At 41.1% G+C, this 26,346-nt stretch overlaps 1 protein-coding gene across 1 annotated transcript; it reads left to right on the top strand.

Moving 5' to 3' along the window:
- Positions 1–356: 356 nt before the first annotated feature.
- pde11al (phosphodiesterase 11a, like) lies at positions 357–26,346 on the top strand (the record flags this gene model as incomplete). The annotated part of the gene is made up of 20 exons (XM_081388887.1): positions 357–1,130; positions 6,353–6,511; positions 13,911–14,000; positions 14,213–14,353; positions 15,958–16,022; positions 17,392–17,512; positions 17,606–17,681; positions 17,755–17,822; positions 17,956–18,048; positions 18,427–18,477; positions 19,448–19,594; positions 19,809–19,916; positions 21,890–21,999; positions 23,216–23,306; positions 24,953–25,053; positions 25,371–25,448; positions 25,529–25,592; positions 25,755–25,829; positions 25,919–26,002; positions 26,077–26,346. 20 exons carry the CDS (start codon positions 357–359, stop codon positions 26,344–26,346), a joined length of 2,766 nt encoding a protein of 921 aa, XP_081245013.1.

Genomic DNA, 26,346 nt, shown 5'->3' with positions numbered 1-26,346 from the left:
GAGCTTCACCAAACAAAACCAGAGAGTTCGTTAAACTACCACTAAACACACAAAAGAAACATCCATTTTCAGTCACAGACAAACTCGTTTGCTTTTTTAAGTTTATTTAGGTCCTTCCCAGAGGAGACCTGTGTCTTACTACCTGTCAAATTCCTTATTATTTTTCAGCGTCGTCGCGCATCAGTCACTGTTCAACTCCACGAGCTTCATAAAAGAGCGGCGCGAGGAGGAAGGCTGGAAAACAGTGATATGTAAATGACAGATGGATGTGTGAAGTGTGTGCGGCAGTACACACTGAGCTGAGCGTTACTGGACGATTTCAGATCACTTTGGCTGTGGCATTTTTGGCTATCGACATGACAACTTTTGATTTTTCCGACGTGGAGGCATTTTTGGATTGCCACCCAGAGCTTTTTGAGGAATATCTCGTCAGAAAGGGGAAATGTGACACCCTGAGCAGGTGGATCAAAGAGCATCAGCCGTCCAAAACGTCTCCGGTGGAGGAGAAACGCGGGGTCGCGAGGGACCCATTCTGGCCCACGAACCCTGACGGACTGAAGCGCAGATCGTCCCACATGGAGCTCCGCAGGAACTTCGCCCGGTCCAAAGCGATGACGGCACACCGGACCTACGACGAGCACATCAGTCTCACGGCCAACGAGTCCCAGTCAAGTATGCGACGGCGCGCGCTCTTGCGGAAAGCCAGCTCGTTACCGCCGACCACCGCGCACATCTTGAGCGCGCTCCTCGAGTCCCGAGTCAACGTGCCTCAATATGCCTCCAGCGCCATTGACTACAAATACAGACTCAAAGAGTCCAACGAGAGGGAGTTCTTCCTCGAGCTGGTTAAGGACATTTCTAACGAACTTGACATGACGAACCTCAGTTACAAGATTCTTATCAATGTGTGCATCATGGTAAACGCAGACAGGTGTTCGCTTTTCCTAGTGGAGGGACCGTCTCATAAGAGGACACTCGTGTCCAAGTTTTTTGATGTGCACTCGGGTACCACGGTGCGACCCTCTTCGAGCACTCTGGACTCAAATGAGGTGCAGGTTCCGTGGGGAAAAGGCATCATAGGTTATGTTGCAGAACACGGAGAAACCGTCAACATCCCGAACGCATACGAGGTAGAATTGCAACTAATAATACAGACAATTTCGACAATAAAAGGTTGAAGGTTGCGGGAGAGTTAGTCACGGAGCGTATTTTTTTGACTGTCGTCAAATAGACATAAACTAATAGAAGTCGCCTAGCCATTGGTAACCATAACAACAGTTAACTCCAGTGACTGCGATCAGATTTTTTTTTTGACTTGATTATAAACGTACATATCAAGAAATACAAAACAAAAACTCATTCAGAGTTTAGCTAATTGTGCAAGTGCAGTTTACAATTTGCGTTGCGCAAGACAAATTGCGCCTGGAAAAATACATTACATTTCATAATGTAACAAACTTTTAAAATGTATTTTAAATACAATGTAAGCCTACATGAAAAATACAGTTGTAGCCTAGGGGTAGACCAGGGCTAGTTGTTTAAGGGAATTTTATAAAGTGAATATATATATATATATACAATATATACAGTATATATATATATATATATATATATATATATATATATATATATATATATATATATATATATATATATATAATGTATATCTATATATATATAATAAGTCAATGACAATAGGATGAAGCCAGAGCCAATAGATCAAGTCTTTGCACTTGGAGACCCGCCCCCTTTTGTAGGTGCTGCCCACTTCTGGAGTGCACACCCTATTTTGGAGATCTCCTGTCTGCAGTAATACCTACTTGCAATATTCCGCTCTTTGCTAGGGTTTAAACGGATCGTAGTTGATCCGTGATCCGGACGGACCAGGCCCCACGGTTCGGCATGGATGTGTTTTGCGGATTAGTTATCTGTGCACACAGGCACAGCACAGCACAGTCTGCGCACACAGATTAGTTTGGCAAGCATCATTGATTCCTCATTTGCATCTCAGTGCACTTTAACGGACACATACACACAAATGTTTTATACCAGTCTATTATATGTAAAAATACCAGTCTCGGCAAATATTCTTGTAAAAAACAGTTGGTTATGACATAAGTGAACGTAAAGAGTTGAGAAAGAAATCATTATATTGGATTCCTACATGAGGTCTTAAAGTGACAGCAACCTATAAATACTTGCTGCCTGTCATTAATGATAATCAAACAACAAAAACGTCTCGGTTACATGTGGTAACCCTCGTTCCCTGAAGGAGGGAACGGAGACGCTACATCGAGACCGACGAATAGGAATCTCGCCAGAGAGGCCAATCTACTTCGAGTGAAACTAAACGAGCCAATGCACATTAGCATTTGCAACAGCTGCTCTGCCACACAGCGTGGGTATATAATGAGCAGCAGGTCCGATTGCACTTCAGTTTTTTGCTGAGGAGCCGAGCCGAATAAGCTGGCTTCCCCAGCAGACCGCAGCAGATGTGGCGATGGGACGTGGGGAACGAGGGTTACCACACATAACTGAGACGTTCCTCTTCAGTCGGTCAGTCGACGCCACGTTGAGACTTACGAATAGGAATCCCTACCAAAGGGCCACAGCTTCCTCTTGCCCCTTCTTGCCTGGAAGTACTATAGCAGAAGGCTTGCACAGAGTATATCTGTCACTGTTGTTCCGTGATAACCCATACAGTGAGACTATATAACACTGGGAAAGCGTGCCTTTTCTGTTAGGAAGGAGAATGCTGCGGAACCCACATTCTTCCCCGAAGGAGTTATGTGGAGATATACATATGGACTAACCCAAAGGTTGTATTGCATATGAAATACTGGGTGACTTAGCCCAAGGGAAAGACACAGGCTTCCGTTTAGGAGGAGCCGTGGAAGAATACACTTATGGGATCCCCGCAGGGCCACACATATGGGACCCAGCCTAGACCCGGTTCTCAAGGATTCAATGAATAAAGGCCTGGAGCGTCCGGCGCGTCTCTCCCCCCACTGCTCTCCGGGCCCTCTTCAGACCCAGAGATGGAAGAAACTGCTCTTTTATTGAGAATTTGGATACCGCTGGTTTTAAGGCCAGTGGCGGAACACAAATAAAAGGGAACAAAAGTTTTTCCACCCGGCCCTCTTCCGGGGGAGGGAGCTGTGCGGTCACCATATCCTGAAGAGCAGTCCCATCCATCTCCGGGTCGCCCGTCCTAGGACTGCTTACCCTTGGCTTTGCCACCCCTCTTGGTGGGGGCTGGGACGGGTGGGGCGGCCTGCCTGCGACTGGCTCCTCGGCGCCGCTTAGGTGGAGGTCGCTGCTGCGGCGCGGGAGCGATGGCAGTCGCAGGAGGATGCCCTCGGTGACGACTGACGAGTAGACTGAAGAACCACAGGCGGTTGGGTGGAGGCAGCTGCCGACTGCCACGGCAGGATATGCTTGATCGCCTTAGTCTGCTTCTGTACAGCCGAGAACTGCTGGGCGAAGTTCTCAACCGCGTCGCCAAATAGGCCGGTTTGGGACACAGGGGAGTCAGGAAACCTGACTTTGTCGGTATCCCTCATGTCGGCCAGACACAGCCAGAGATGGCGTTCCTGAACCACCATAGTGGACATCGCATGACCCACCGACCGTGCGGTCACCTTCGCCACACGAAGCGCGAGGTCCGTCGCGGCACAAAGTTCTTAGAGAACTTGACCACTCTCATGAAGGTCTTTCAGTGCCTTGGCCTGATGGACCTGCAACAATGTCATGGTGTGTATGACAGAGGCAGCTTCCACTCAGGCCTTCTTAGCCTTGCCAGTTAAGTCCGACGAGTGCTACAGGCCCGGGAAGGGAGACATGGCTCTCCGCGGCAAGTGGTGTTAGGGCACAGTTGCATAGCAACGGCCCACTCCACTGGTGGGATGCGCATGTTACTCTTAGCCGCCCCGCCATCAAGGGTGGTGAGGGAGGAGGAGCCACCGGGACGGTTTCTGGCAGTGAAAGATGCTGTCCATAACCCAGTGAGCTCCTCATGCACCTCCGGGAAGAAAGGAACCGGGGTGGGTTGCTGAGAACCAGCGCGCGCCACCCTGAGAAACCAATCATCCAGCCTTGAGGGCTCGGGACACGGTGATGGTTCCACACAAGCCCGATCCTGTTGGCAGTCGGTGCTGAATCGTCATCCGCGGAGAAGTCTGACCCACCCTTTAATGCAGCGATCGACATCTGTTCATCGTGGGGAGAGCCGAAGGATACGGCTGGTACACACCTCGTGGATGGTCCAGTGCTCTCCGTCGGTGGCTCTACTGGCTGCGGAGCGTGGGACACAATGGGTACATGACTCATCCACGAACGCTGCCTCAGCGTGTTCAATGCCCAGACACGCAATGCAGTGCTCGTGACCATCCCTTGATCCCAGGTAACGACTGCATCCAGAAACACACAGGTAGAGTGACATCTTTAAAAAGACGCGCTCCACCCATGTAAGCTCTTTCAGGGGACTGCTCTCCTTGGTGCTGAAGCACGCATGATTTGATCTTAACCAAAATATATATTATATATATCAATACATATTAATACCTGTATACATTGGTTTGTATTTTTTTAAATTCAGTATCATTCAAATGATTCAATTTCATGAAAAAAATCTAATATTAATACATTAATACAAAAATAATATAATTTAAAATAAGAAATCAATCATTTTTGGTTTTTGGCCAAGAACATCCAAGATAAATAAATAAATAAATAAATATATATATACTGCATATATATGAAGAGTTCAGATGCAAAAGCCTCTAAGTGCCATCTGAAAATTTCTTCTAGAATGGTCATTTTTATCAAGCTCTTATATTTAAGTTCAGTAATTCCACTTAAATGACAATTAATAGATAATTCAATCAATACACATTATTGAACTGCCATTAAACAGCCTAGACCTTAAGCTAGTGTAAGAGGTGACACATAAATGTAAAATCATTGTTTTGGCCAACATTTAAAAGACACGTATTGTAACAGCCTTTCAGGTAAAATCTCCATGTAGTTTACCCTTGCCTGGATGTATGTCTGACTGTGTAGTTTTGTATTCTCTTGTTTACCCAACAGCTACAGCAAAAATATAAAATTTTAATATAGGGGATAGAGTAGACTTGGGTTATGTGAAGAGTGCCTTCAAAGATTTGTGATTTCTACAGTTTCTGCAGCCAAGGCTTGGAATCGCTGTCTGATTATTTTGATTATGACAAAAGATTCAAGAACCTCAATACTTCAAGTGAAGAAATCGCAGTTACAGAGTTGACTGTTTCCCCATCTTCAAATACAAGCTACCAGTTGTGCGTATACATCATTATATCATGACCACAGGCAAGCCTTCCCCGGTATAGGTCAGAGGAGATCCATTAATGCAGTGCAATGAGTGTGCCACTATCCCATAGCAGTCCAATGGAATCCCATACTTTTTACTTTTTACTTTGGTGGAAATAAAAGCAGTTTGTTCACAAAAAGCAAACTACTTAATATGCTAGAAGATTGATCTGAAAGACAACACATGTTTTTCCTCTTCCTCATTGCTATAAAGTCAAAAGTGAAGATGGAACTATTAGCCTCTTTTTCCAAATCATCTTGTGCTAGATTTAAATTACGTAGAGTATATAAGTGTATTTGAAAAAAAAAAACAAAAAAAAAAAACTTTTCTTTTTTGCAATTTAGCAAAAGTAGTCATTAAAAATGACATCATAAAGTTTTCCCTTTGAGTTTTTCACGTACAGTCGACAACATTGTCAAAACAATCCCCGTTTACACAGATCCATGAAAACGAACGAAAAATGGTGTATTCTGCTGCCAGGCCAGTAGTTGGCGATGTCATTACATTAAAATACATTTATGTACATTACACTAAAATAATATGGTAAGAAATACCAGTTTGCAATATCAAGCAGCATAACGAGCTGTTACATATACATCTAAAAATTACTGGAAGCGAATGACACCGGAAGCCAGACACATTCAATTTCCTAATGGCCACACGCCTGCACCCGCTCTTGCATGAAAAAACGCTGGATAGAAACTTTAAGGGGTTTCCATCATGGGATCATTTTATGAATTGTTTTACTTAATTAATTTTGTTTTAATTAACTTTTATTTTCAATAAAAATGTATGAATTAAGCAGCTTGTTAACATACTTTATCACTAGAAAAAATTTATTAACCAATTAAAAAGAAAGTATCATGCAATCATTTGAGACATTTCTCCTTAGAACCTTTTTGGCTTAAAGTGTTCTTTAAAATTGAATCAAGAACCCTATGGTTCTATATAGAACCCATTGAACCCTTTTTTCTAAGAATGCTGTGCCTCTTGTGTATTGTGTAGGACCATCGGTTCAGTGATGAAATTGACAAGCTGACGGGCTATAAGACTCAGTCCATTCTGTGCATGGCCATCCGCAACAGTGACGGTGAAGTCATTGGTGTAGTGCAGGCCATCAACAAGAACCCCAGCGGAACTCCATTCACTGAGGACGATGAGAAGGTAAGCTCTATTCTCCGTTTCACTTGGCTTCATGCTGATATTAAACTCTAAAGATCTGTTCCAACTACTGGATTTATAGTCTATTTCATTCTCCCGATACCTATTACTATAGTGCCCAAACTTTTGCTGGTAATGAAACTCTAGAGTATGAAGATAATTGCTGTGCTAAATCAAAAGAGATCTATGAATTAACAATTAACGAATATCCTGCCATGCTGGAGTAGTTGTAGACTTGGAAAATTAGTTATTTATATGAGAAGATTTATTCTTTATATTCATAACCTTAGACACCCTGTGGTCATTGTACTAAGTGACTGCTTAAATCAAAGCTTAGATCCGATACTCTGTTGCTCTCTGAATTTCATAAAATTGCTCACACTCAAATTAAAGGGATAGTTCACCCAAAATGTTTTATTCTGTCATTAATTACTAACCCTCATGTTGTTCCAGTAAACCCTTAAGACTTTCATTCATCTTTGGAAGACAAATGAAGATCTTTTTAATGAAATCTGAGAGCTTTCTGTCCCTCCATTGACAGCTACCGCAACTGACACTGATTAAAAAGTTCATAAAGAGATCATAAAACTAATCCATATAAAGTGAGTGGTTTAGTCCACATTTTCTGAAGAGACACGATCGCTTTATATGATGAACAGATTGAATTTAGGCTTTTATTCACATATAAACATTCATCAACACCCACATCAGTTATGATAAAAAGAAGCTCAAGCATGTTCGCTTGTAGCGAGAGAACCAGTGAGGTTCATTCTCGTGTTACGCAGCACGTTTGAGCTTCCGCAAGAACCAATGAGGTTCATTCTCGAGTTACGCAGCACGTTTGAGCTTCCACAAGAACCAATGAGGTTCATTCTTGTGTTACGCAGCACGTTTGAGCTTCCGCAAGAACCAATGAGGTTCATTCTCGAGTTACGCAGCACGTTTGAGCTTCCGCAAGAACCAATGAGGTTCATTCTCGAGTTACGCAGCACGTTTGAGCTTCCGCAAGAACCAATGAGGTTCATTCTCGAGTTACGCAGCACGTTTGAGCTTCCTCACGAACCAATGAGGTTCATTCTCGAGTTACGCAGCACGTTTGAGCTTCCGCAAGAACCAATAAGGTTCATTCTCGAGTTACGCAGCACGTTTGAGCTTCCGCAAGAACCAATGAGGTTCATTCTCGTGTTACGCAGCACGTTTGAGCTTCCTCACGAACCAATGAGGTTCATTCTCGTGTTACGCAGCACGTTTGAGCTTCCTCACGAACCAATGAGGTTCACTCTCGTGTTACGCAGCACATTTGAGCTTCCTCACGAACCAATGAGGTTCATACTCGTGTTATGCAGCACGTTTGAGCTTCCGCAAGAACCAATGAGGTTCATTCTCGTGTTATGCAGCACGTTTGAGCTTCCTCACGAACCAATGAGGTTCATTCTCGTGTTACGCAGCACGTTTGAGCTTCCTCACGAACCAATGAGGTTCATTCTCGTGTTACGCAGCACATTTGAGCTTCCGCAAGAACCAATGAGGTTCATTCTCGTGTTACGCAGCACGTTTGAGCTTCCTCACGAACCAATGAGGTTCACTCTCGTGTTACGCAGCAAGTTTGAGCTTCCTCACGAACCAATGAGGTTCATTCTCGAGTTACGCAGCACGTTTGAGCTTCCTCACGAACCAATGAGGTTCATTCTCGTGTTACGCAGCACGTTTGAGCTTCCTCACGAACCAATGAGGTTCATTCTCGTGTTACGCAGCACGTTTGAGCTTCCTCACGAACCAATGAGGTTCACTCTCGTGTTACGCAGCACGTTTGAGCTTCAGCAAGAACCAATGAGGTTCATTCTCGTGTTACGCAGCACGTTTGAGCTTCCTCACGAACCAATGAGGTTCATTCTCGAGTTACGCAGCACGTTTGAGCTTCAGCAAGAACCAATGAGGTTCATTCTCGAGTTACGCAGCACGTTTGAGCTTCAGCAAGAACCAATGAGGTTCATTCTCGTGTTACGCAGCACGTTTGAGCTTCAGCAAGAACCATTGAGGTTCATTCTTTGAGTTACGCAGCACGTTTGAGCTTCCTCACGAACCAATGAGGTTCATTCTCGAGTTACTTAACACGTTTGAGCTTCCGCAAGAACCAATGAGGTTCATTCTCAAGTTACGCAGCACGTTTGAGCTTCAGCAAGAACCAATGAGGTTCATTCTCGAGTTACGCAGCACGTTTGAGCTTCAGCAAGAACCAATGAGGTTCATTCTTGAGTTACGCAGCACGTTTGAGCTTCCTCACGAACCAATGAGGTTCATTCTCGAGTTACGCAGCACGTTTGAGCTTCCGCAAGAACCAATGAGGTTCATTCTCGAGTTACGCAGCACGTTTGAGCTTCCTCACGAACCAATGAGGTTCATTCTCGAGTTACGCAGCACGTTTGAGCTTCCGCAAGAACCAATGAGGTTCATTCTCGAGTTACGCAGCACGTTTGAGCTTCCTCACGAACCAATGAGGTTCATTCTCGAGTTACGCAGCACATTTGAGCTTCCTCACGAACCAATGAGGTTCATTCTCGAGTTACGCAGCACGTTTGAGGTTCAGCAAGAACCAATGAGGTTCATTCTCGAGTTACGCAGCACGTTTGAGCTTCCTCACGAACCAATGAGGTTCATTCTCGAGTTACGCAGCACGTTTGAGCTTCCGCAAGAACCAATGAGGTTCATTCTCGAGTTACGCAGCACGTTTGAGCTTCAGCAAGAACCAATGAGGTTCATTCTCGTGTTACGCAGCACATTTAAGCTTCCTCACGAACCAATGAGGTTCATTCTCGAGTTACGCAGCACGTTTGAGCTTCCGCAAGAACCAATGAGGTTCATTCTCGAGTTACGCAGGACGTTTGAGCTTCCTCACGAACCAATGAGGTTCATTCTCGTGTTACGCAGCACGTTTGAGCTTCTGCAAGAACCAATGAGGTTCATTCTCGAGTTACGCAGGACGTTTGAGCTTCCTCACGAACCAATGAGGTTCATTCTCGAGTTACGCAGGACGTTTGAGCTTCCTCACGAACCAATGAGGTTCATTCTCGTGTTACGCAGCACATTTGAGCTTCCGCAAGAACCAATGAGGTTCATTCTCGAGTTACGCAGCACGTTTGAGCTTCCTCACGAACCAATGAGGTTCATTCTCGAGTTACGCAGCACGTTTGAGCTTCCGCAAGAACCAATAAGGTTCATTCTCGAGTTACGCAGCACGTTTGAGCTTCCGCAAGAACCAATGAGGTTCATTCTCGTGTTACGCAGCACGTTTGAGCTTCCTCACGAACCAATGAGGTTCATTCTCGTGTTACGCAGCACGTTTGAGCTTCCTCACGAACCAATGAGGTTCACTCTCGTGTTACGCAGCACATTTGAGCTTCCTCACGAACCAATGAGGTTCATACTCGTGTTACGCAGCACGTTTGAGCTTCCGCAAGAACCAATGAGGTTCATTCTCGTGTTATGCAGCACGTTTGAGCTTCCTCACGAACCAATGAGGTTCATTCTCGTGTTACGCAGCACGTTTGAGCTTCCTCACGAACCAATGAGGTTCATTCTCGTGTTACGCAGCACATTTGAGCTTCCGCAAGAACCAATGAGGTTCATTCTCGTGTTACGCAGCACGTTTGAGCTTCCTCACGAACCAATGAGGTTCACTCTCGTGTTACGCAGCAAGTTTGAGCTTCCTCACGAACCAATGAGGTTCATTCTCGAGTTACGCAGCACGTTTGAGCTTCCTCACGAACCAATGAGGTTCATTCTCGTGTTACGCAGCACGTTTGAGCTTCCTCACGAACCAATGAGGTTCATTCTCGTGTTACGCAGCACGTTTGAGCTTCCTCACGAACCAATGAGGTTCACTCTCGTGTTACGCAGCACGTTTGAGCTTCAGCAAGAACCAATGAGGTTCATTCTCGTGTTACGCAGCACGTTTGAGCTTCCTCACGAACCAATGAGGTTCATTCTCGAGTTACGCAGCACGTTTGAGCTTCAGCAAGAACCAATGAGGTTCATTCTCGAGTTACGCAGCACGTTTGAGCTTCAGCAAGAACCAATGAGGTTCATTCTCGTGTTACGCAGCACGTTTGAGCTTCAGCAAGAACCATTGAGGTTCATTCTTTGAGTTACGCAGCACGTTTGAGCTTCCTCACGAACCAGTGAGGTTCATTCTCGAGTTACTTAACACGTTTGAGCTTCCGCAAGAACCAATGAGGTTCATTCTCGAGTTACGCAGCACGTTTGAGCTTCAGCAAGAACCAATGAGGTTCATTCTCGAGTTACGCAGCACGTTTGAGCTTCAGCAAGAACCAATGAGGTTCATTCTTGAGTTATGCAGCACGTTTGAGCTTCCTCACGAACCAATGAGGTTCATTCTCGAGTTACGCAGCACGTTTGAGCTTCCACAAGAACCAATGAGGTTCATTCTCGAGTTACGCAGCACGTTTGAGCTTCCTCATGAACCAATGAGGTTCATTCTCGAGTTACGCAGCACGTTTGAGCTTCCGCAAGAACCAATGAGGTTCATTCTCGAGTTACGCAGCACGTTTGAGCTTCCTCACGAACCAATGAGGTTCATTCTCGAGTTACGCAGCACGTTTGAGGTTCAGCAAGAACCAATGAGGTTCATTCTCGAGTTACGCAGCACGTTTGAGCTTCCTCACGAACCAATGAGGTTCATTCTCGAGTTACGCAGCACGTTTGAGCTTCCGCAAGAACCAATGAGGTTCATTCTCGAGTTACGCAGCACGTTTGAGCTTCAGCACGAACCAATGAGGTTCATTCTCGTGTTACGCAGCACATTTAAGCTTCCTCACGAACCAATGAGGTTCATTCTCGAGTTACGCAGCACGTTTGAGCTTCCGCAAGAACCAATGAGGTTCATTCTCGAGTTACGCAGGACGTTTGAGCTTCCTCACGAACCAATGAGGTTCATTCTCGTGTTACGCAGCACGTTTGAGCTTCTGCAAGAACCAATGAGGTTCATTCTCGAGTTACGCAGGACGTTTGAGCTTCCTCACGAACCAATGAGGTTCATTCTCGAGTTACGCAGGACGTTTGAGCTTCCTCACGAACCAATGAGGTTCATTCTCGTATTACGCAGCACATTTGAGCTTCCGCAAGAACCAATGAGGTTCATTCTCGTGTTACGCAGCACGTTTGAGCTTCCTCACGAACCAATGAGGTTCACTCTCGTGTTACGCAGCACGTTTGAGCTTCCTCACGAACCAATGAGGTTCATTCTCGAGTTACGCAGCACATTTGAGCTTCCTCACGAACCAATGAGGTTCATTCTCGTGTTACGCAGCACGTTTGAGCTTCCTCACGAACCAATGAGGTTCACTCTCGTGTTACGCAGCACGTTTGAGCTTCAGCAAGAACCAATGAGGTTCACTCTCGAGTTACGCAGCACATTTGAGCTTCAGCAAGAACCAATGAGGTTCATTCTCGTGTTACGCAGCACATTTGAGCTTCAGCAAGAACCAATGAGGTTCATTCTCGAGTTACGCAGCAAATTTGAGCTTCCTCACGAACCAATGAGGTTCATTCTCGTGTTACGCAGCACGTTTGAGCTTCAGCAAGAACCATTGAGATTCATTCTTTGAGTTACGCAGCACGTTTGAGCTTCCTCACGAACCAATGAGGTTCATTCTCGAGTTACTTAACACGTTTGAGCTTCCGCAAGAACCAATGAGGTTCATTCTCGAGTTACGCAGCACGTTTGAGCTTCAGCAAGAACCAATGAGGTTCATTCTCGAGTTACGCAGCACATTTGAGCTTCCTCACGAACCAATGAGGTTCACTCTCGAGTTACGCAGCACATTTGAGCTTCCGCAAGAACCAATGAGGTTCATTCTCGAGTTACGCAGCACTTTTGAGCTTCAGCAAGAACCAATGAGGTTCACTCTCGAGTTACGCAGCACATTTGAGCTTCAGCAAGAACCAATGAGGTTCATTCTCGTGTTACGCAGCACATTTGAGCTTCAGCAAGAACCAATGAGGTTCATTCTCGAGTTACGCAGCAAATTTGAGCTTCCTCACGAACCAATGAGGTTCATTCTCGTGTTACGCAGCACGTTTGAGCTTCCTCACGAACCAATGAGGTTCATTCTCGAGTTACTTAACACGTTTGAGCTTCCTCACGAACCAATGAGGTTCATTCTCGAGTTACGCAGCACGTTTGAGCTTCCGCAAGAACCAATGAGGTTCATTCTCGAGTTACGCAGCACGTTTGAGCTTCCTCACGAACCAATGAGGTTCATTCTCGAGTTACGCAGCACGTTTGAGCTTCAGCAAGAACCAATGAGGTTCATTCTCGTGTTACGCAGCACATTTGAGCTTCCTCACGAACCAATGAGGTTCATTCTCGAGTTACGCAGCACGTTTGAGCTTCCGCAAGAACCAATGAGGTTCATTCTCGAGTTACGCAGGACGTTTGAGCTTCCTCACGAACCAATGAGGTTCATTCTCGTGTTACGCAGCACGTTTGAGCTTCTGCAAGAACCAATAAGGTTCATTCTCGAGTTACGCAGCACGTTTGAGCTTCCTCACGAACCAATAAGGTTCATTCTCGAGTTACGCAGCACGTTTGAGCTTCCTCACGAACCAATGAGGTTCATTCTCGTGTTACGCAGCACGTTTGAGCTTCTGCAAGAACCAACGAGGTTCATTCTCATGTTACGCAGCACGTTTGAGCTTCCTCACGAACCAATGAGGTTCATTATCGTGTTACGCAGCACGTTTGAGCTTCTGCAAGAACCAATGAGGTTCGTTCTCGAGTTACGCAGCACATTTGAGCTTCCTCACGAACCAATGAGGTTTGTTTAATTGATTAATTGATTAATTTTAGGATCTCTTCATGAACTTTTTGAAGCAGAAAACTAGTAGTTGACTGTCAATAGAGGGAAAGAAATCTCTCAGATTTCATTTAATTTGGTTTCGAAGATGAACAAAAGTCTTACGTGTTTGGAACAACATGAAGGTGAGTAATTGATTAATATTATTTTTTGGGTGAACTAACACTTTAAGCCGTGAACAGAGGTCATTATTGTCATTGACTAAATCAGCACATGTAAATGGCACTCCAGTACTGCAGTCTCTAGGCACAAATCAGTCTGTACCCGTTCATCTCATCCCCTTACTTTCATCGCTGCTTCAAAACATCTCTCTATAGATAGTAATTAATAGCACAGAAATTCTCTTTAGAATTATTTATGCCAAGCAGCACTGAAAGCAGAAAGCATGCTGTGCTGTTATAAATGCCCTAGAAATACAAAGAAGGAGAACTGATGTGATGCCTCCAGTTCTTTTTTCCCCTCTCAATATCTCACCGTCACCCATCAATCTGACTGAAGCTTTGAAAGCATCAAACTTCTCTCTACAGGTCCTGCAAATGTATCTACCATTCTGCGGAATATCGATCTCCAACGCCAAACTCTTCTCCGAATCCCGCAAGGAGTATGAGAGAAGCAGGGTATGTCAAGATCTGCAGAAATGTTGCTGAATAAAACTCTTCAGAATGATTAAAAACCTGCCTCCAGATTTCTAGACCTCTCGGACAGTGTAGCTTGTTAGATTGCATACAATCCTCAGGTCGCAAGGTTTAAAATATTTAATAATCCTGTGTAAAGCTTGAAGGCCTGTGTTTTCTGAATACATTTGGAGCTGCTGCTGTTGTTTCTCAAGGCGCTGCTGGAGGTGGTGAATGATCTGTTTGAGGAGCAGACGGACCTGGAGAAGATTGTGAGAAAGATCATGCAGCGTGCGCTGACATTACTGCAGTGTGAGCGCTGCTCTGTGCTTCTGCTAGAAGACATCCACTCCCCTGTGAGATCACCTTCAGTCCTCCTTTTCTCTTTTCTGTCATGCTTTATACATTCCACCTTTCTTGCTAAAGAGAACATCAGTATACAAGCTCATTCTTAGGTTTTTTTTTCACAGAAGCATTGAAATGTGGCACGTAACTTATTCTGTTTGTGCTATGGACATGAATGATACCTCAAGTAGGAGTGTGTAGCCAAGCTATTAACTGTATTCTGCAGTCAAAATTTATTTGTGGATGAGGCTGTGGGCGGGGCTTAAAGTGGGAGTGCGACAAAACGAAAAGCTAATTTTTATGTAACTCAATTCCATTCCATTTCAATTTAGCAAATGTGATTTGTATAATTCATTAAATTATTGATTCTATTTTTATTACATTTATTTAAAATATAGCTGTTTTTTTTTAAACCTGGAAACGAGTTAGCATTTGAGCACTTTCGGTTTCATCGTTCCAAAGTCAATGGGTTTTTGAATTGGTGTTGGGTTAAATACCTTAAAATAAGGTCTCTGGTTAATGCAAGCTCAAGATATTTTCACAATTTATTCTAATACATCAGTAAATCCCTTGCCGGTAAATCCCTAGACGGTTGCTAACAAACCGCTAAATGGGACTACAGAGGTTCTCGGGGACATTAAAGTCATCACACTGAACAGTAAAACTCATCTACTGACTAGTTCGCTTTTACAGCCTTGTTGTGTCTATAGTCACGCTCCTGCAAACTATTCTAACTCAAACTTTCAGGGAAAGTGTTTTTTAAATAAAGATTGAAAGAGTTGTCGGAAGCTTAGTTGTGGCGTTGAAGTCATGCGACCGTGGTGTAGATCGTTTATAGCTTTTTACTTGATTGTATTTAGGCTTCAAAATTAACAAAAATTGTGTTAATGTTTTTTAAAAAAATTAAGAATCATATTTATTGGTCAGGTAAATAAGCTACCATTACTTCAGCGCTCTATAGCTTGACTTTTTAAAGGAACAGCAGTCTCTGCTTTTTCTTTGCAGAGGACTTATATATATTCCATGATTATTTGTCACTGACTGCATATATCATTCAGCCAGTAGAGGACACTGTGCTTCAGCACTTGATAGTCCAGAGTTAACGTAGAATTAAAGAGAATAGGGATGAAAAGATGATGCTCAGTGCCTGCATATTGAATGGAACATTAAAGTGACTGTCCATTTTGTTTTAGAAACAAAATCAGTTTAATTTGTCCAAAACTTAACCATTTCTTAATTTTAGATATGTTCATTAAAATATCACTGTATCATTTTGCTTGTTGGATAATCAAAAACTTGCTCACTGATAATCTAATCAGTTGGATAATCGGTTTTAGATTATTTGGTCATTCATTTTAAAGTTATTATTTGTGCCTTTTCAAACAGTGTATTCAGCATCGATCACAATTCTACCTCAAATAATGCATTTCTAGGCTATTAGATTTAGATGCTTGAAGAACAATAAAACAGAGCCATATGTATGTACCAGAATATCACAATATATCAGACTTTAGACTATAAGAAAACATCTAGCAACCGCTCAGAACACCTTAGCAATGTCCTGGAAATCACCCTAGCATTGTAGCATTGTTCTTTTTTTTTACTGTGTTCTCAGGTGGTAAAGTTCTCCCAGACATTTGAGCTTATGTCTCCGCTGTGCAGCGTTGATCATGACATCAGGTGAGAATAACAGGACTATTAATAATATAACATACTATTACATGTGTGTTTATAGTAATGTGTATGTCAAGTAAAGTCGGCATGAAATGGAAGTTGAAGTTGCGAAAGTCTTTTCTTCCCTATTGTGATGTATATCAGAGTGAAATGTCTTCTGGAAGGAGAAAAATATGTAGGGTGGGACTTGATTTTGTCCTTGGGAATTTATTGGATCATAGGAAGTTGGGTGTTGCTTACTAAATGGAGGCATATTTGAAAGTCTGTAGTCATTTGTGGAGGATATTAATCGGAATTATCGTAAATGCCATATCATGAATGCCCTCTCAAGTCATATTTACCAGTGGGAAGCTCAGGGATAATTTTGATACCCATGTTCCCGAGTTGGGCGTGCCATAAAATAATAGTTTGAAGCATATTGTATGTTTTGTACACAGAGAAAACAGCCTGTATTTGACCAAAATTCCAGGATTGTCTGCATGCTGACTATCTAGATCTATCTAGCGCGGTGAATATTGTTTGTTAATGAATGGGATGGTAAATATCATTTAGGCTTTAATAATATATACCCAATAAATAAGCAAGAATAAACCTGGTGTTCTCCATCTTTCCGACAACAAAGCACTTGAATGCGACGAGTTCACAATCACAACTTCAGAAGTGGGAAGTAGGAAATTTCCGATAGCACGTGAATAGCACAGCAAAAAAGTCCCAACATCCTTCTAGATATATGTCAAGAGAGCAGATGCCGTTTTGAGGGGGAATGAAGGTTAACATTTTTTATTAAAGTTTGTGTGCACATTAAGTAAGGGTTAATGCCCGACGAGGTGTACATTATCAGGTATTAATGGACGACGGCGAGGCGTCGGACGGTTGCCTCCGCCGAAGTCCATTAATACCTGACAATGGACACCTCGAAGGGCATTAACCCGCTTATACCATGGTCACTTACGAAAGAAAGAAATATTTAATCAATAAATAATACTTTAATGTGTTTTAGAGTAAAAATCGTGAGGGTTTTTATTTATTAAGTCGAGCGCACTATTTAATATCTCCCGTATACAGGCGTTGCCAAGCAACGTGGCCACCCGACCGCAGCAGTTGATCAGTGAGTTTGAGCCAGCGCAATCATTTAGAACTGTCATCAGGCAAATTGACGGGACGCCTTTCCTAGGTGTACATTATCACTTTTTAATGGACACCCTGCAGCCAATCAGAATCGAGTATTCACCCAGACCATGGTATAATCTTTGATAATAACCACTGCAACATTCTGTACAAAAATTTATTAATTAATTGATTTCATTGTGACTTTAATGTATACCATGCTTAGTATGTGTGTTTGTGTGTATGTGTGTGCATTTGACAAAGTCAGCATGGAGAAGGTGTCTTGTTCGGACTGGCTAATCAATAACAGCATTGCTGAGTTGGTAGCATCAACCGGACTGCCCGTTAACATTAGTGACGTCTGTCAGGATCCCCGCTTTGATGCTGAGGTGAGCAGAACACACACTCTCAGACTCGTTTTGATTGCATGAATTCACGTGGTGTGTCAGTTGTATCGTGCAAGCAATGTGTTTCCTTCTCAGGCGGACCAGGCTTCTGGTTTTCATATCAGATCAGTTTTGTGCGTTCCCATTTGGAATCGGACACATCAGATTATTGGTGAGTTTCCCCTACACAAATGCTTCATTGTTTATACACAAAAACAGCTAAAATCACTTCTTACTTCCATTAGGCGTTGCCCAGATTCTAAATCGCTTGGACAGGAAGACATTTAATGATGCAGATCAAAGGTTATTTGAGGTGGGACTTTATTCGAATTTTTGATGTTGGAATAAAATGAGCAATCAATATTTTATAAAGAGCCATACTTCCACTACTGATGTTTACATAAATCACACGCATGAGTAATTTTCATGTCCGTTGATCCTCACAGGCATTTGTTATTTTCTGTGGCCTGGGTATTAACAACACAATGATGTATAACCAGGTGAAGAAGACTTGGGCCAAGCAGTCTGTGGCTCTAGATGTGAGTAATATCGGTAACACTTTATTTTAAGGTTACGTTAATATGTATTTATTAATAACAGTAAATTATGCATAATTACAACTAACCCTAAACTACCAAACCCTAACCGTAACTCTATAATAAGTACATGTAGTTAATTCATATTACTCAGTACTTATTTGAGTAAGTAAAATGTAACTACACCACCTTAAAATAAAGTGTAACATGTAATATCTTATTTGCATTTTCTTCTTCTGTTTTAAGCTGCTCATAAACATAACAGCTACAATTTTGCCTGAATATAAATCTCATAAGAACAGATGGTGTGGTTACAATCTGTGTGGGTATTAAAAAAAGACTTTGTATGCATATTGTATTGTTGTTTCTGTCTTTTCCCAGATGCTGTCTTATCATGCTACATGCTCTAAGGCAGAGGTTGATCGACTGAAAGTAAGTTTCGTCAAACTAGAAATAAAATATGGTACTAAAGTCCATACTAACTAGATGCACTGAAATTATACTAATGTTTTAAATTCATTATTTATATCTGAAACGATGTTCTTGTGGATGCAAATTTATCAAAAGTGACAGTAAAACATTTATAATGTTACAAAAGATTTCTATTTCACATAAATGCTGTTCTTTTGAACTTTCTCTTCATCAAAGAATCCTGAAAAAAGGTATCACAAAAATATTAAGCAGCTCAATTGTTTTCAACATTGATGAAAATAAATTATGGATCATGTGACACTGAGGACTGGAGCAATGATGCTGAAATTTGCCAACAAACGAATAAATAGCATTTTAAAGCATCTTTGGTATTTTCATTATAAGAATATTTCACAATATTCACAGTTTTACTGTTTTGTACTATTTTACTGTATATTTTTAAACAAATAATTGCAGCCTTGGTGAGCATAAGAGACTTCTTTCAAGAAAATAAATAAAATAAATAAACTAAAACTAAACTAGTTTATTCAATATCTGTTCTAGATTCATTGTAAACATTAGAAATTGCTTTGGCAATACACTGTAATGCTCATTTGAATTGTTTGACCTATGCAGTACAGTCTCTACAGCATGATAAGATTCTGTAGCGTTGGACACCCTTAAAGGGCCGGTACAAGATTCACAGATCAGTTGAACATAGAACGTTTAAAACTTTTCTCCAGAGAGAGACACGATGAAAACTTCAAATTAAACTCATACATTAGAGAGATAGATGATTAAAAAAACATCTCAGCCCTATGCGTTTCCAAGAAATTTATAGTTGGTGGGTCCTAGACTTGAGAGAGCTAAAGTATTAATAATTGAAATGGCAGTACTCTTTCTGTTTGAGCCCTCAGTGGACCAGGTTCTGCTCTGGTGTTTAATTGCCTTGCTGCCGGAGTCGCTGAGATTGTCCCCTCTCCTCTCTCAGGCTGCTAAGATTCCCCTAAGCAGTGAGCTCGGGATCGATGAGTTCCACTTTAATGACTTTTCTCTGGACAACGACGCCATGATCACTGCCTCCCTGCGGATGTTTTTGGAGCTTGGTGTAGTGCAGAAATTCAAAATTGATTATGAGGTGAGGCAATCACTTTGAGAGAGGGGGCGAAACGCCAACCCTACTGACTGGAATAGTGAAATGCTGGCTACATATGTATGCAGTGTTGAGGGTGGATCGCTGGGTTATAGATCGGTGAGATACTGTGCTGCAGACTGGTTCCTGGAACACCGGGGGGTCTGCAGCTTCTGTACGGTGTGTGAATACTACAGCGTTCCTTTCTTTTCCTGCTCAGGTGCTGTGCCGCTGGCTGCTTACCGTGAGGAAGAACTACCGCACCGTAGCCTACCACAACTGGAGGCATGCCTTCAACGTCTCGCAGTGCATGTTTGTTATGATCACCGTAAGTCATCAAGCACAGATGCTGATCGAAGAGGCCTTCTGAACTGATAATATGTGATTTGATAGTTCGCTCATGAACGAAAAGTCATCATTTACTCATTTACATGTCGGTCGAAACCTGTATGACTTTCTTCTTCTGTGGAATACAAAAATAGTAGAAAGTCTAAGCTGCTCTTTTCCATACAATGAAAGAGTACGGTGAACATAACTGTCAAAAAGACTTTCAACCCTTGGAAAAAAGAAGTATGCTTAGTGCAAAGTTGGTCATGAAACTCTAGCTGGCGCGGGCTAATGGGCTCTTAACTCAACTTGCTTGCAATCACATCATTCTCTATAGGGCACAGCTGATTGGGTCCTGCTGTATCCAATGAGCTTGCATGCTCAATCTTCAAATAATTGGTTAGCATTTGCCTTAAAAGTGCAGCGTGCTTACAGAAACCCTTCCTCTTCCCCAGCTCCACCTGTATAGATCTGCTATGGGCAATTCATGCACGCTATATTGTTCTGCAGCAGCATGTCTTACTTGCTCACAGCAGCGTGTCCTGTGTTGGCAGTAGCAGGTCCTGTACTTGCTCTGCAGCAGCAGCATAGCAGATCTATTCCATCAAAACCAAACATATCAACATTGTCATACCCATTAGCCAAACACTCCGAGAGTCGCCATGACAGAAATTGTATTTAATGTGGACTTGTAGTGTACTTCAATTCTTAAAAGTATATATATATTTTTAAACTTTACTTGTAGATAATATACAGTGCTATGCATAAGTTTAGACATCCATGCTAAAGTTGACTAAAAAGAGGAATAAAAATCATCTTTTGGAAACTGAACTTAATGCCTTAATTTAAAAAATTAGGAAAAATCCAACCTTTAAGGACACCAATTTTCTTTGTGAATGAATAATGTATCGTAAATAAATAAATGTTCTTCCTTAAAATACAGGGTGCATAAGTTTGGACACCCCTATGTTAAATTCCCATAGAGACAGGCAGATTTTTATTTTTAAAGGCCAGTTACTTCATGGATCCAGGATACTATGCATCCTGATAAAGTTCCCTTGGCCTCTGGAATTAAAATAGCCCCACATCATCACATAGCCTTCACCATACCTAGAGATTGGCATGGTTTTATTTCAGTTAGCCTAATAGCTAGTTTGATTTGCATTGAGAGATGATCTTATGGAAAGTACCCCATGCCAATCTCTAGGTATGGTGAAGGCTATGTGATGATGTGGGGCTATTTTAATTCCAAAGGCCAAAGGAACTTTATCAGGATGCATAGTATCCTGGATCCATGAAGTAACTGGCCTTTAAAAATAAAAATCTGCCTGCCTCTATGGGAATTTAACATAGGGGTGTCTAAACTTATGCACCCTGTATTTCAAGGAAGAACATTTATTTATTTACGATACATTATTCATTCACAAAGAAAATTGGTGTCCTTAAAGGTTGGATTTTTCCTAATTTTTTAAATTAAGGCATTAAGTTCAATTTCCAAAAGATGATTTTTTATTCCTCTTTTTAGTCAACTTTAGCATGGGTGTCTAAACTTATGCATAGCACTGTAAGTCCATTTAAGTGCACTTATAGAGAATACACTTTCATGACTCATAACGACTTGAATTCTCAAAGTTATTGTAATTTGTAATATTGTATTTGAATGGTTTTAAGGTGCTTTTTTGTCTTTTGGAGCTTGATAGTCCCTGGTCCTCCATACATTTTCATTGTAGGGAAGAGATAAACACCTTCAGTAACAGAAAAAAAGAAAGTAATATGAGTTTGTAACAACATGAGTGTCAGTAAATGATAAAAGGGCTTTTTGGGGGGGTGAACTATTCCTCTAATAATTGTCTGAGGTAAAGGTAGTAAATACACATAGATTAAATTAATAATGATCTTTCAAGCCATAATTTAATCACTGAATTTGAGGATTTGTGTGACTAGATTGACCGCAGTCTCTGTTGTGGATTTCAGACCGCTGGGTTACAGGAGGTGCTGACAGACACAGAGACTCTCGCACTTATGGTTGGGTGTTTCTGCCATGACCTGGACCATCGTGGTACAAATAACGCCTTTCAGGCAAAGTGAGTCAACAGTCTGCCAATGTACATTGCATCAGTGGTTCTCAGCTGGTTTGGCCCAGATTTTACATTGGGATCACATCACACCCAACACAGTATCAAAATAGTCTGTCATGTAAAAATATAGTTGTTTATGGTGTTCAAGGACGAGGCATGTCATGCTACCTGTCAATGTTGGCATCTGCCTAATATGACTTCTAATAACTCATAGATTTGTCCCAATACTGTGGATTTTAATTAGCTGCACTACCTTTAAATTCATAATATATAGGATTTTTTCTCCTCCCTTTTAATGGTTTATAAGTCTTTTTATGTTGATATCCTAATTATGCATGTTTACATGGTTAGTTGCATTTTATTTGCATTTAGCATTGTTTTCACATGTCGATTACACTTTATTTCTATGGTCCACTTTAGACACTCTACGAACTATAAGTAACTTTGCAACTACATCTCAACTAACTCTCATTAAAATGAGTGTTAGGTTATGGATCGGGTTAGAATAAATTGACATGTAGGTGCATTGTTACTTATAGTCAGTAGAATGTCTGTTGGTGAAGCATCAGTATAAAGTATTAGCAGATATTAAGCATATAGTCTACTCTAATGAGAGTTAGTTGACATGCAGTTGCAAAGTTACTTATAGTTAATAGAATATCTAAAGTGGACCATCGAAAATAAAGTGTTACCCATATGTCTTCTGTATTTTTATTGATTTCTAGTAAAAATATCATAACATTCTTAAAAAAAACTGAATTTTCAGCATCATTACTCCAGTCTTCAGTGTCACATGATCCTTCAAAAATCAATTTAATATGCTGATTTGCTGCTTAAGAAACATTTATCATTATTGTCAATGTAAAAAAAAAGTTGTGCTGCTTATTTTTGTGGAAACGTGATAAAATCATTTCTGAATTCTTTGATCAATAGAAAGTTCAAAAGAACAACATGCATTTGAAATATAATTTTTTGTAACAATGTACTTTACTGTCACTTTTGATAAAAAAAAAAAAGTCTTTGCTGGATAAAATATCAATTTCTTAAAAAAAAATTAAACAAGCAAGATACAGCACAATGGTAATTAAGAAAATATATATTTTTTGTAGTGCAGTCCTTATTCATAAATAAGAAATTAGCTCTATTTAGTGTGTCCTGTATGTTTGTACAGCAACATAATGTTGTTACTGTACTGTAGCGTATCTCTGTTGTTTTCCCAAAGGTCTGGGTCAGCACTGGCGCTTCTGTACGGAACATCTGCCACACTTGAGCATCATCATTTCAACCACGCCGTCATGATCCTGCAGAGTGAGGTGAGTAATGTTTAAATGACGTGAGCTAGCATGTCTGTCTGGTCAGGTCACAGTACTGTGAGCAGGAGCAAGATAAAGCACTGAATTGCATTCTAATGAGGATAAAAAAGAACAAATGTTGTCAAAGCAATGGACTAATACTGTGTCCATCTCACACCTCTCTTGTAATGGATTTGCACAAATGACCTACTGTATTTTCCCCCCGTCCACATTTGCATGTCTCAGTGGATGGAAAGAATGCAAATGGCTGTCAGCGTTTGATGAAGTGGCTGATTTAGCTCTGAGCTGTTTAATCATGACAAAACTCTGTATCGATTTCCTGTAGACGTCCATTGAGCTTTTTTAACCAACACCAATTAACTGTGCTAAGGAGATTCCCCTCTTGGGTCAGCTGCACTGAAGCAAAGAGAGAAAAAAAATGCTTTCTATCACAGAGACTGACCAAGCGTAGATAACTTTGCAGACACGCTATGAATGATACTCAGGGGTGTGAAGTGATTCCTGGTTTCGTGATTGGCTGTATTTCAGAGGAAAAGACAGGGCTTTGTATGAGTAATTGAACTTGGAACGAGGGATGTGATTTCCTCAAACTTCACTTAGACCTTGAGAGTGGGGTAAGCTGTGCCACATTTTACTTAACCCTGTAAAACTGTATCATATTTAATGTGCAAATTTCTAAGGACACTAAATTATCAATATCAACACGATCAAAACTTATATACGACATGCCTTCTTTCTTCTTATTGACAGTTTATACTTTTTTAGCAGGTAAAAGACATTTTAGTATAATTCTAAAAAATATTTACTACTTGGGTTTACTTGATTATACATGCATCATTTTCAGGAAAACATGATAAAATGTGATTTTCAGGATTTTATGGAACATTTATTTGTACATCTCTCAAATATAGCTTTGATATGAAACTAATCATTTAAATATCTTACTAAGACATTTTTGGGAGACATGTGACAACTAGTATTTATTTACATTAAGTAGTCTGTTGATGTTGTAAAGATCTCATTGATTTACATTAGACTAAAAAATGATATGATCAATAAGTTATGACAACATGCGTTTTTACATTGCTTTAACTCATCAAAATAAGTTAAGCAATTTTCAACTTCTTTTTTATACGTTATGCAAGATTCAACCAATTTTTTAAGTCAGTTTAATGTAATTTAAGTTGAAATGACTTAAACATCTAAGTTGATTGTACTTAAAAATGTAAGGCAGCAACTTTTTAAGGCAAGCTATCAGAATTTCATCTTTTCCGCCATATAAATATCAGCAACTTCACCAAACGTTTTTTTTCCACCACGAGTGTGAGCCTCAAATTCTAAAACCTGTTTTTTAAAATAATTTGTCCAAAAACCTGTCCCTTTTTAATATAGATTTTTATTACTATTATTTCCTATGTCAGCCTTTATGGGGTTAAGTTCTCAAATACAAATGTGGACATAAATGATTACGTGGGACGTGAAATATGAAATGTTGCTCCTTCCTTGCATTGTTATTCATTTGCACTATAAGCGGGTGACCCAGTTTACCAGATTACACATCTTGCCCCTACAATTGCAGATAACAACTCTGACAACTTTGTCATCTTTTTCTCATTGTTTTCTGAATAATGCCTAACCTTCAACAGGGTCACAACATTTTTGCGAATCTATGCTCCAAGGAGTACAGCAACATGATGCAGATACTGAAACAGGCCATTCTGTCCACAGATCTCACCTTGTACTTCAAGTAAGTCATAGTGTCAACTTAAGTGGAATTTTTGTTCAAATAGTTATTAAAAGAGGTAGTGGTCTTCAGCTTCAAACAGCTCTAAATATTCCAGCAGGTGCATGTAATTCATGTTTAGGCCACAGAGAGGCGCCCTTTGAAAGAGGCAGAAGAGGTGATATCAAGCCCCTTTTGTGGCTTTTGTTCAGATCCTAAAAGCCTGATGAAGATCTACAAGATCTTCACCATAAGGAACATTGGATAAAATTAACTTGAATGCAGTGAAAGAACCTTAAATGTTTTTTTTGTGGATCTTTGTTTTCCATCGGACATAAAAGAAGAAGAACCAAGTTCTTTGAGTGTGTTCTCTCTGAACAGTTCAGTTGGAGTAATGAAGAACATAGAGACATGTTCAGGTGAGTGACTACAACTTTTAAAATTGATAACAGAAATACCAGGAGCTGCTGAAAATGGTCTTCATATTTAAACATACCAGGTCTATGCTGATGACTGCCTGTGACTTGGGTGCTGTGACTCGACCATGGGAGATCTCAAAACAGGTTAGACAGACCTTGCAAAAAAATTAGATAAGTACAAATATCTAAACATCCTTAAAACATGATCAATTTATTTGAGAAGCGATATTGATAGATAGATAGATAGATAGATAGATAGATTAACATTAAAATAATGTTATGTCTATAATATGTTTCTAATTCCAGGTTGCTGAACTAGTGACTAGTGAATTCTTTGAACAGGGTGACAGGGAGAGATCAGAGCTGAAGCTGACACCAGCTGTACGTATATTCTCTCACCAACAGATATCTCTAAAATTGGCTGATTTGTCAATCGATTGCTTAAATTTCAATTTTTATTTTGTTTGCAGGCCATTTTTGATCGTAATCGTAAAGATGAGCTTCCTGTGCTTCAGGTGGAATGGATTGATGGAATTTGTAAGCCATTATATGAGGTAACAGTTAAATAAATCAAATTAATTAACTCTGCTAATTAAGTTTTATAGACTGATGATAATGTATTTTACAGGCTCTTGTGAAGTTGAATAGGAAGCTTCAACCGATGGCAGATGGAATTGATGCCAACCGAAAAAAGTGGGAGGAGCTTTGTCTGTCCTATCAGCAGACACGGAGAGCCTCTGAGTGTATCTCCGGTCTGAAGGCAGGAGAGACACAATCCTCTCAGAGCGAAGACTCCGCCCACGAGCCAGAGTCAAGTCAGAGTGAAGCAACCAATCAGAGCGAAGACTCCACCCACTTTGTGGAGCCAAATCATACCCCAGTAGCCAATTGCAAATAA

This window comes from Scardinius erythrophthalmus, assembly GCF_964197995.2.
Source record: "Scardinius erythrophthalmus genome assembly, chromosome: 16".
In the NCBI taxonomy this organism is placed as follows: domain Eukaryota; kingdom Metazoa; phylum Chordata; class Actinopteri; order Cypriniformes; family Leuciscidae; genus Scardinius; species Scardinius erythrophthalmus.
This window is presented reverse-complemented; position numbering and strand designations above follow the sequence as displayed.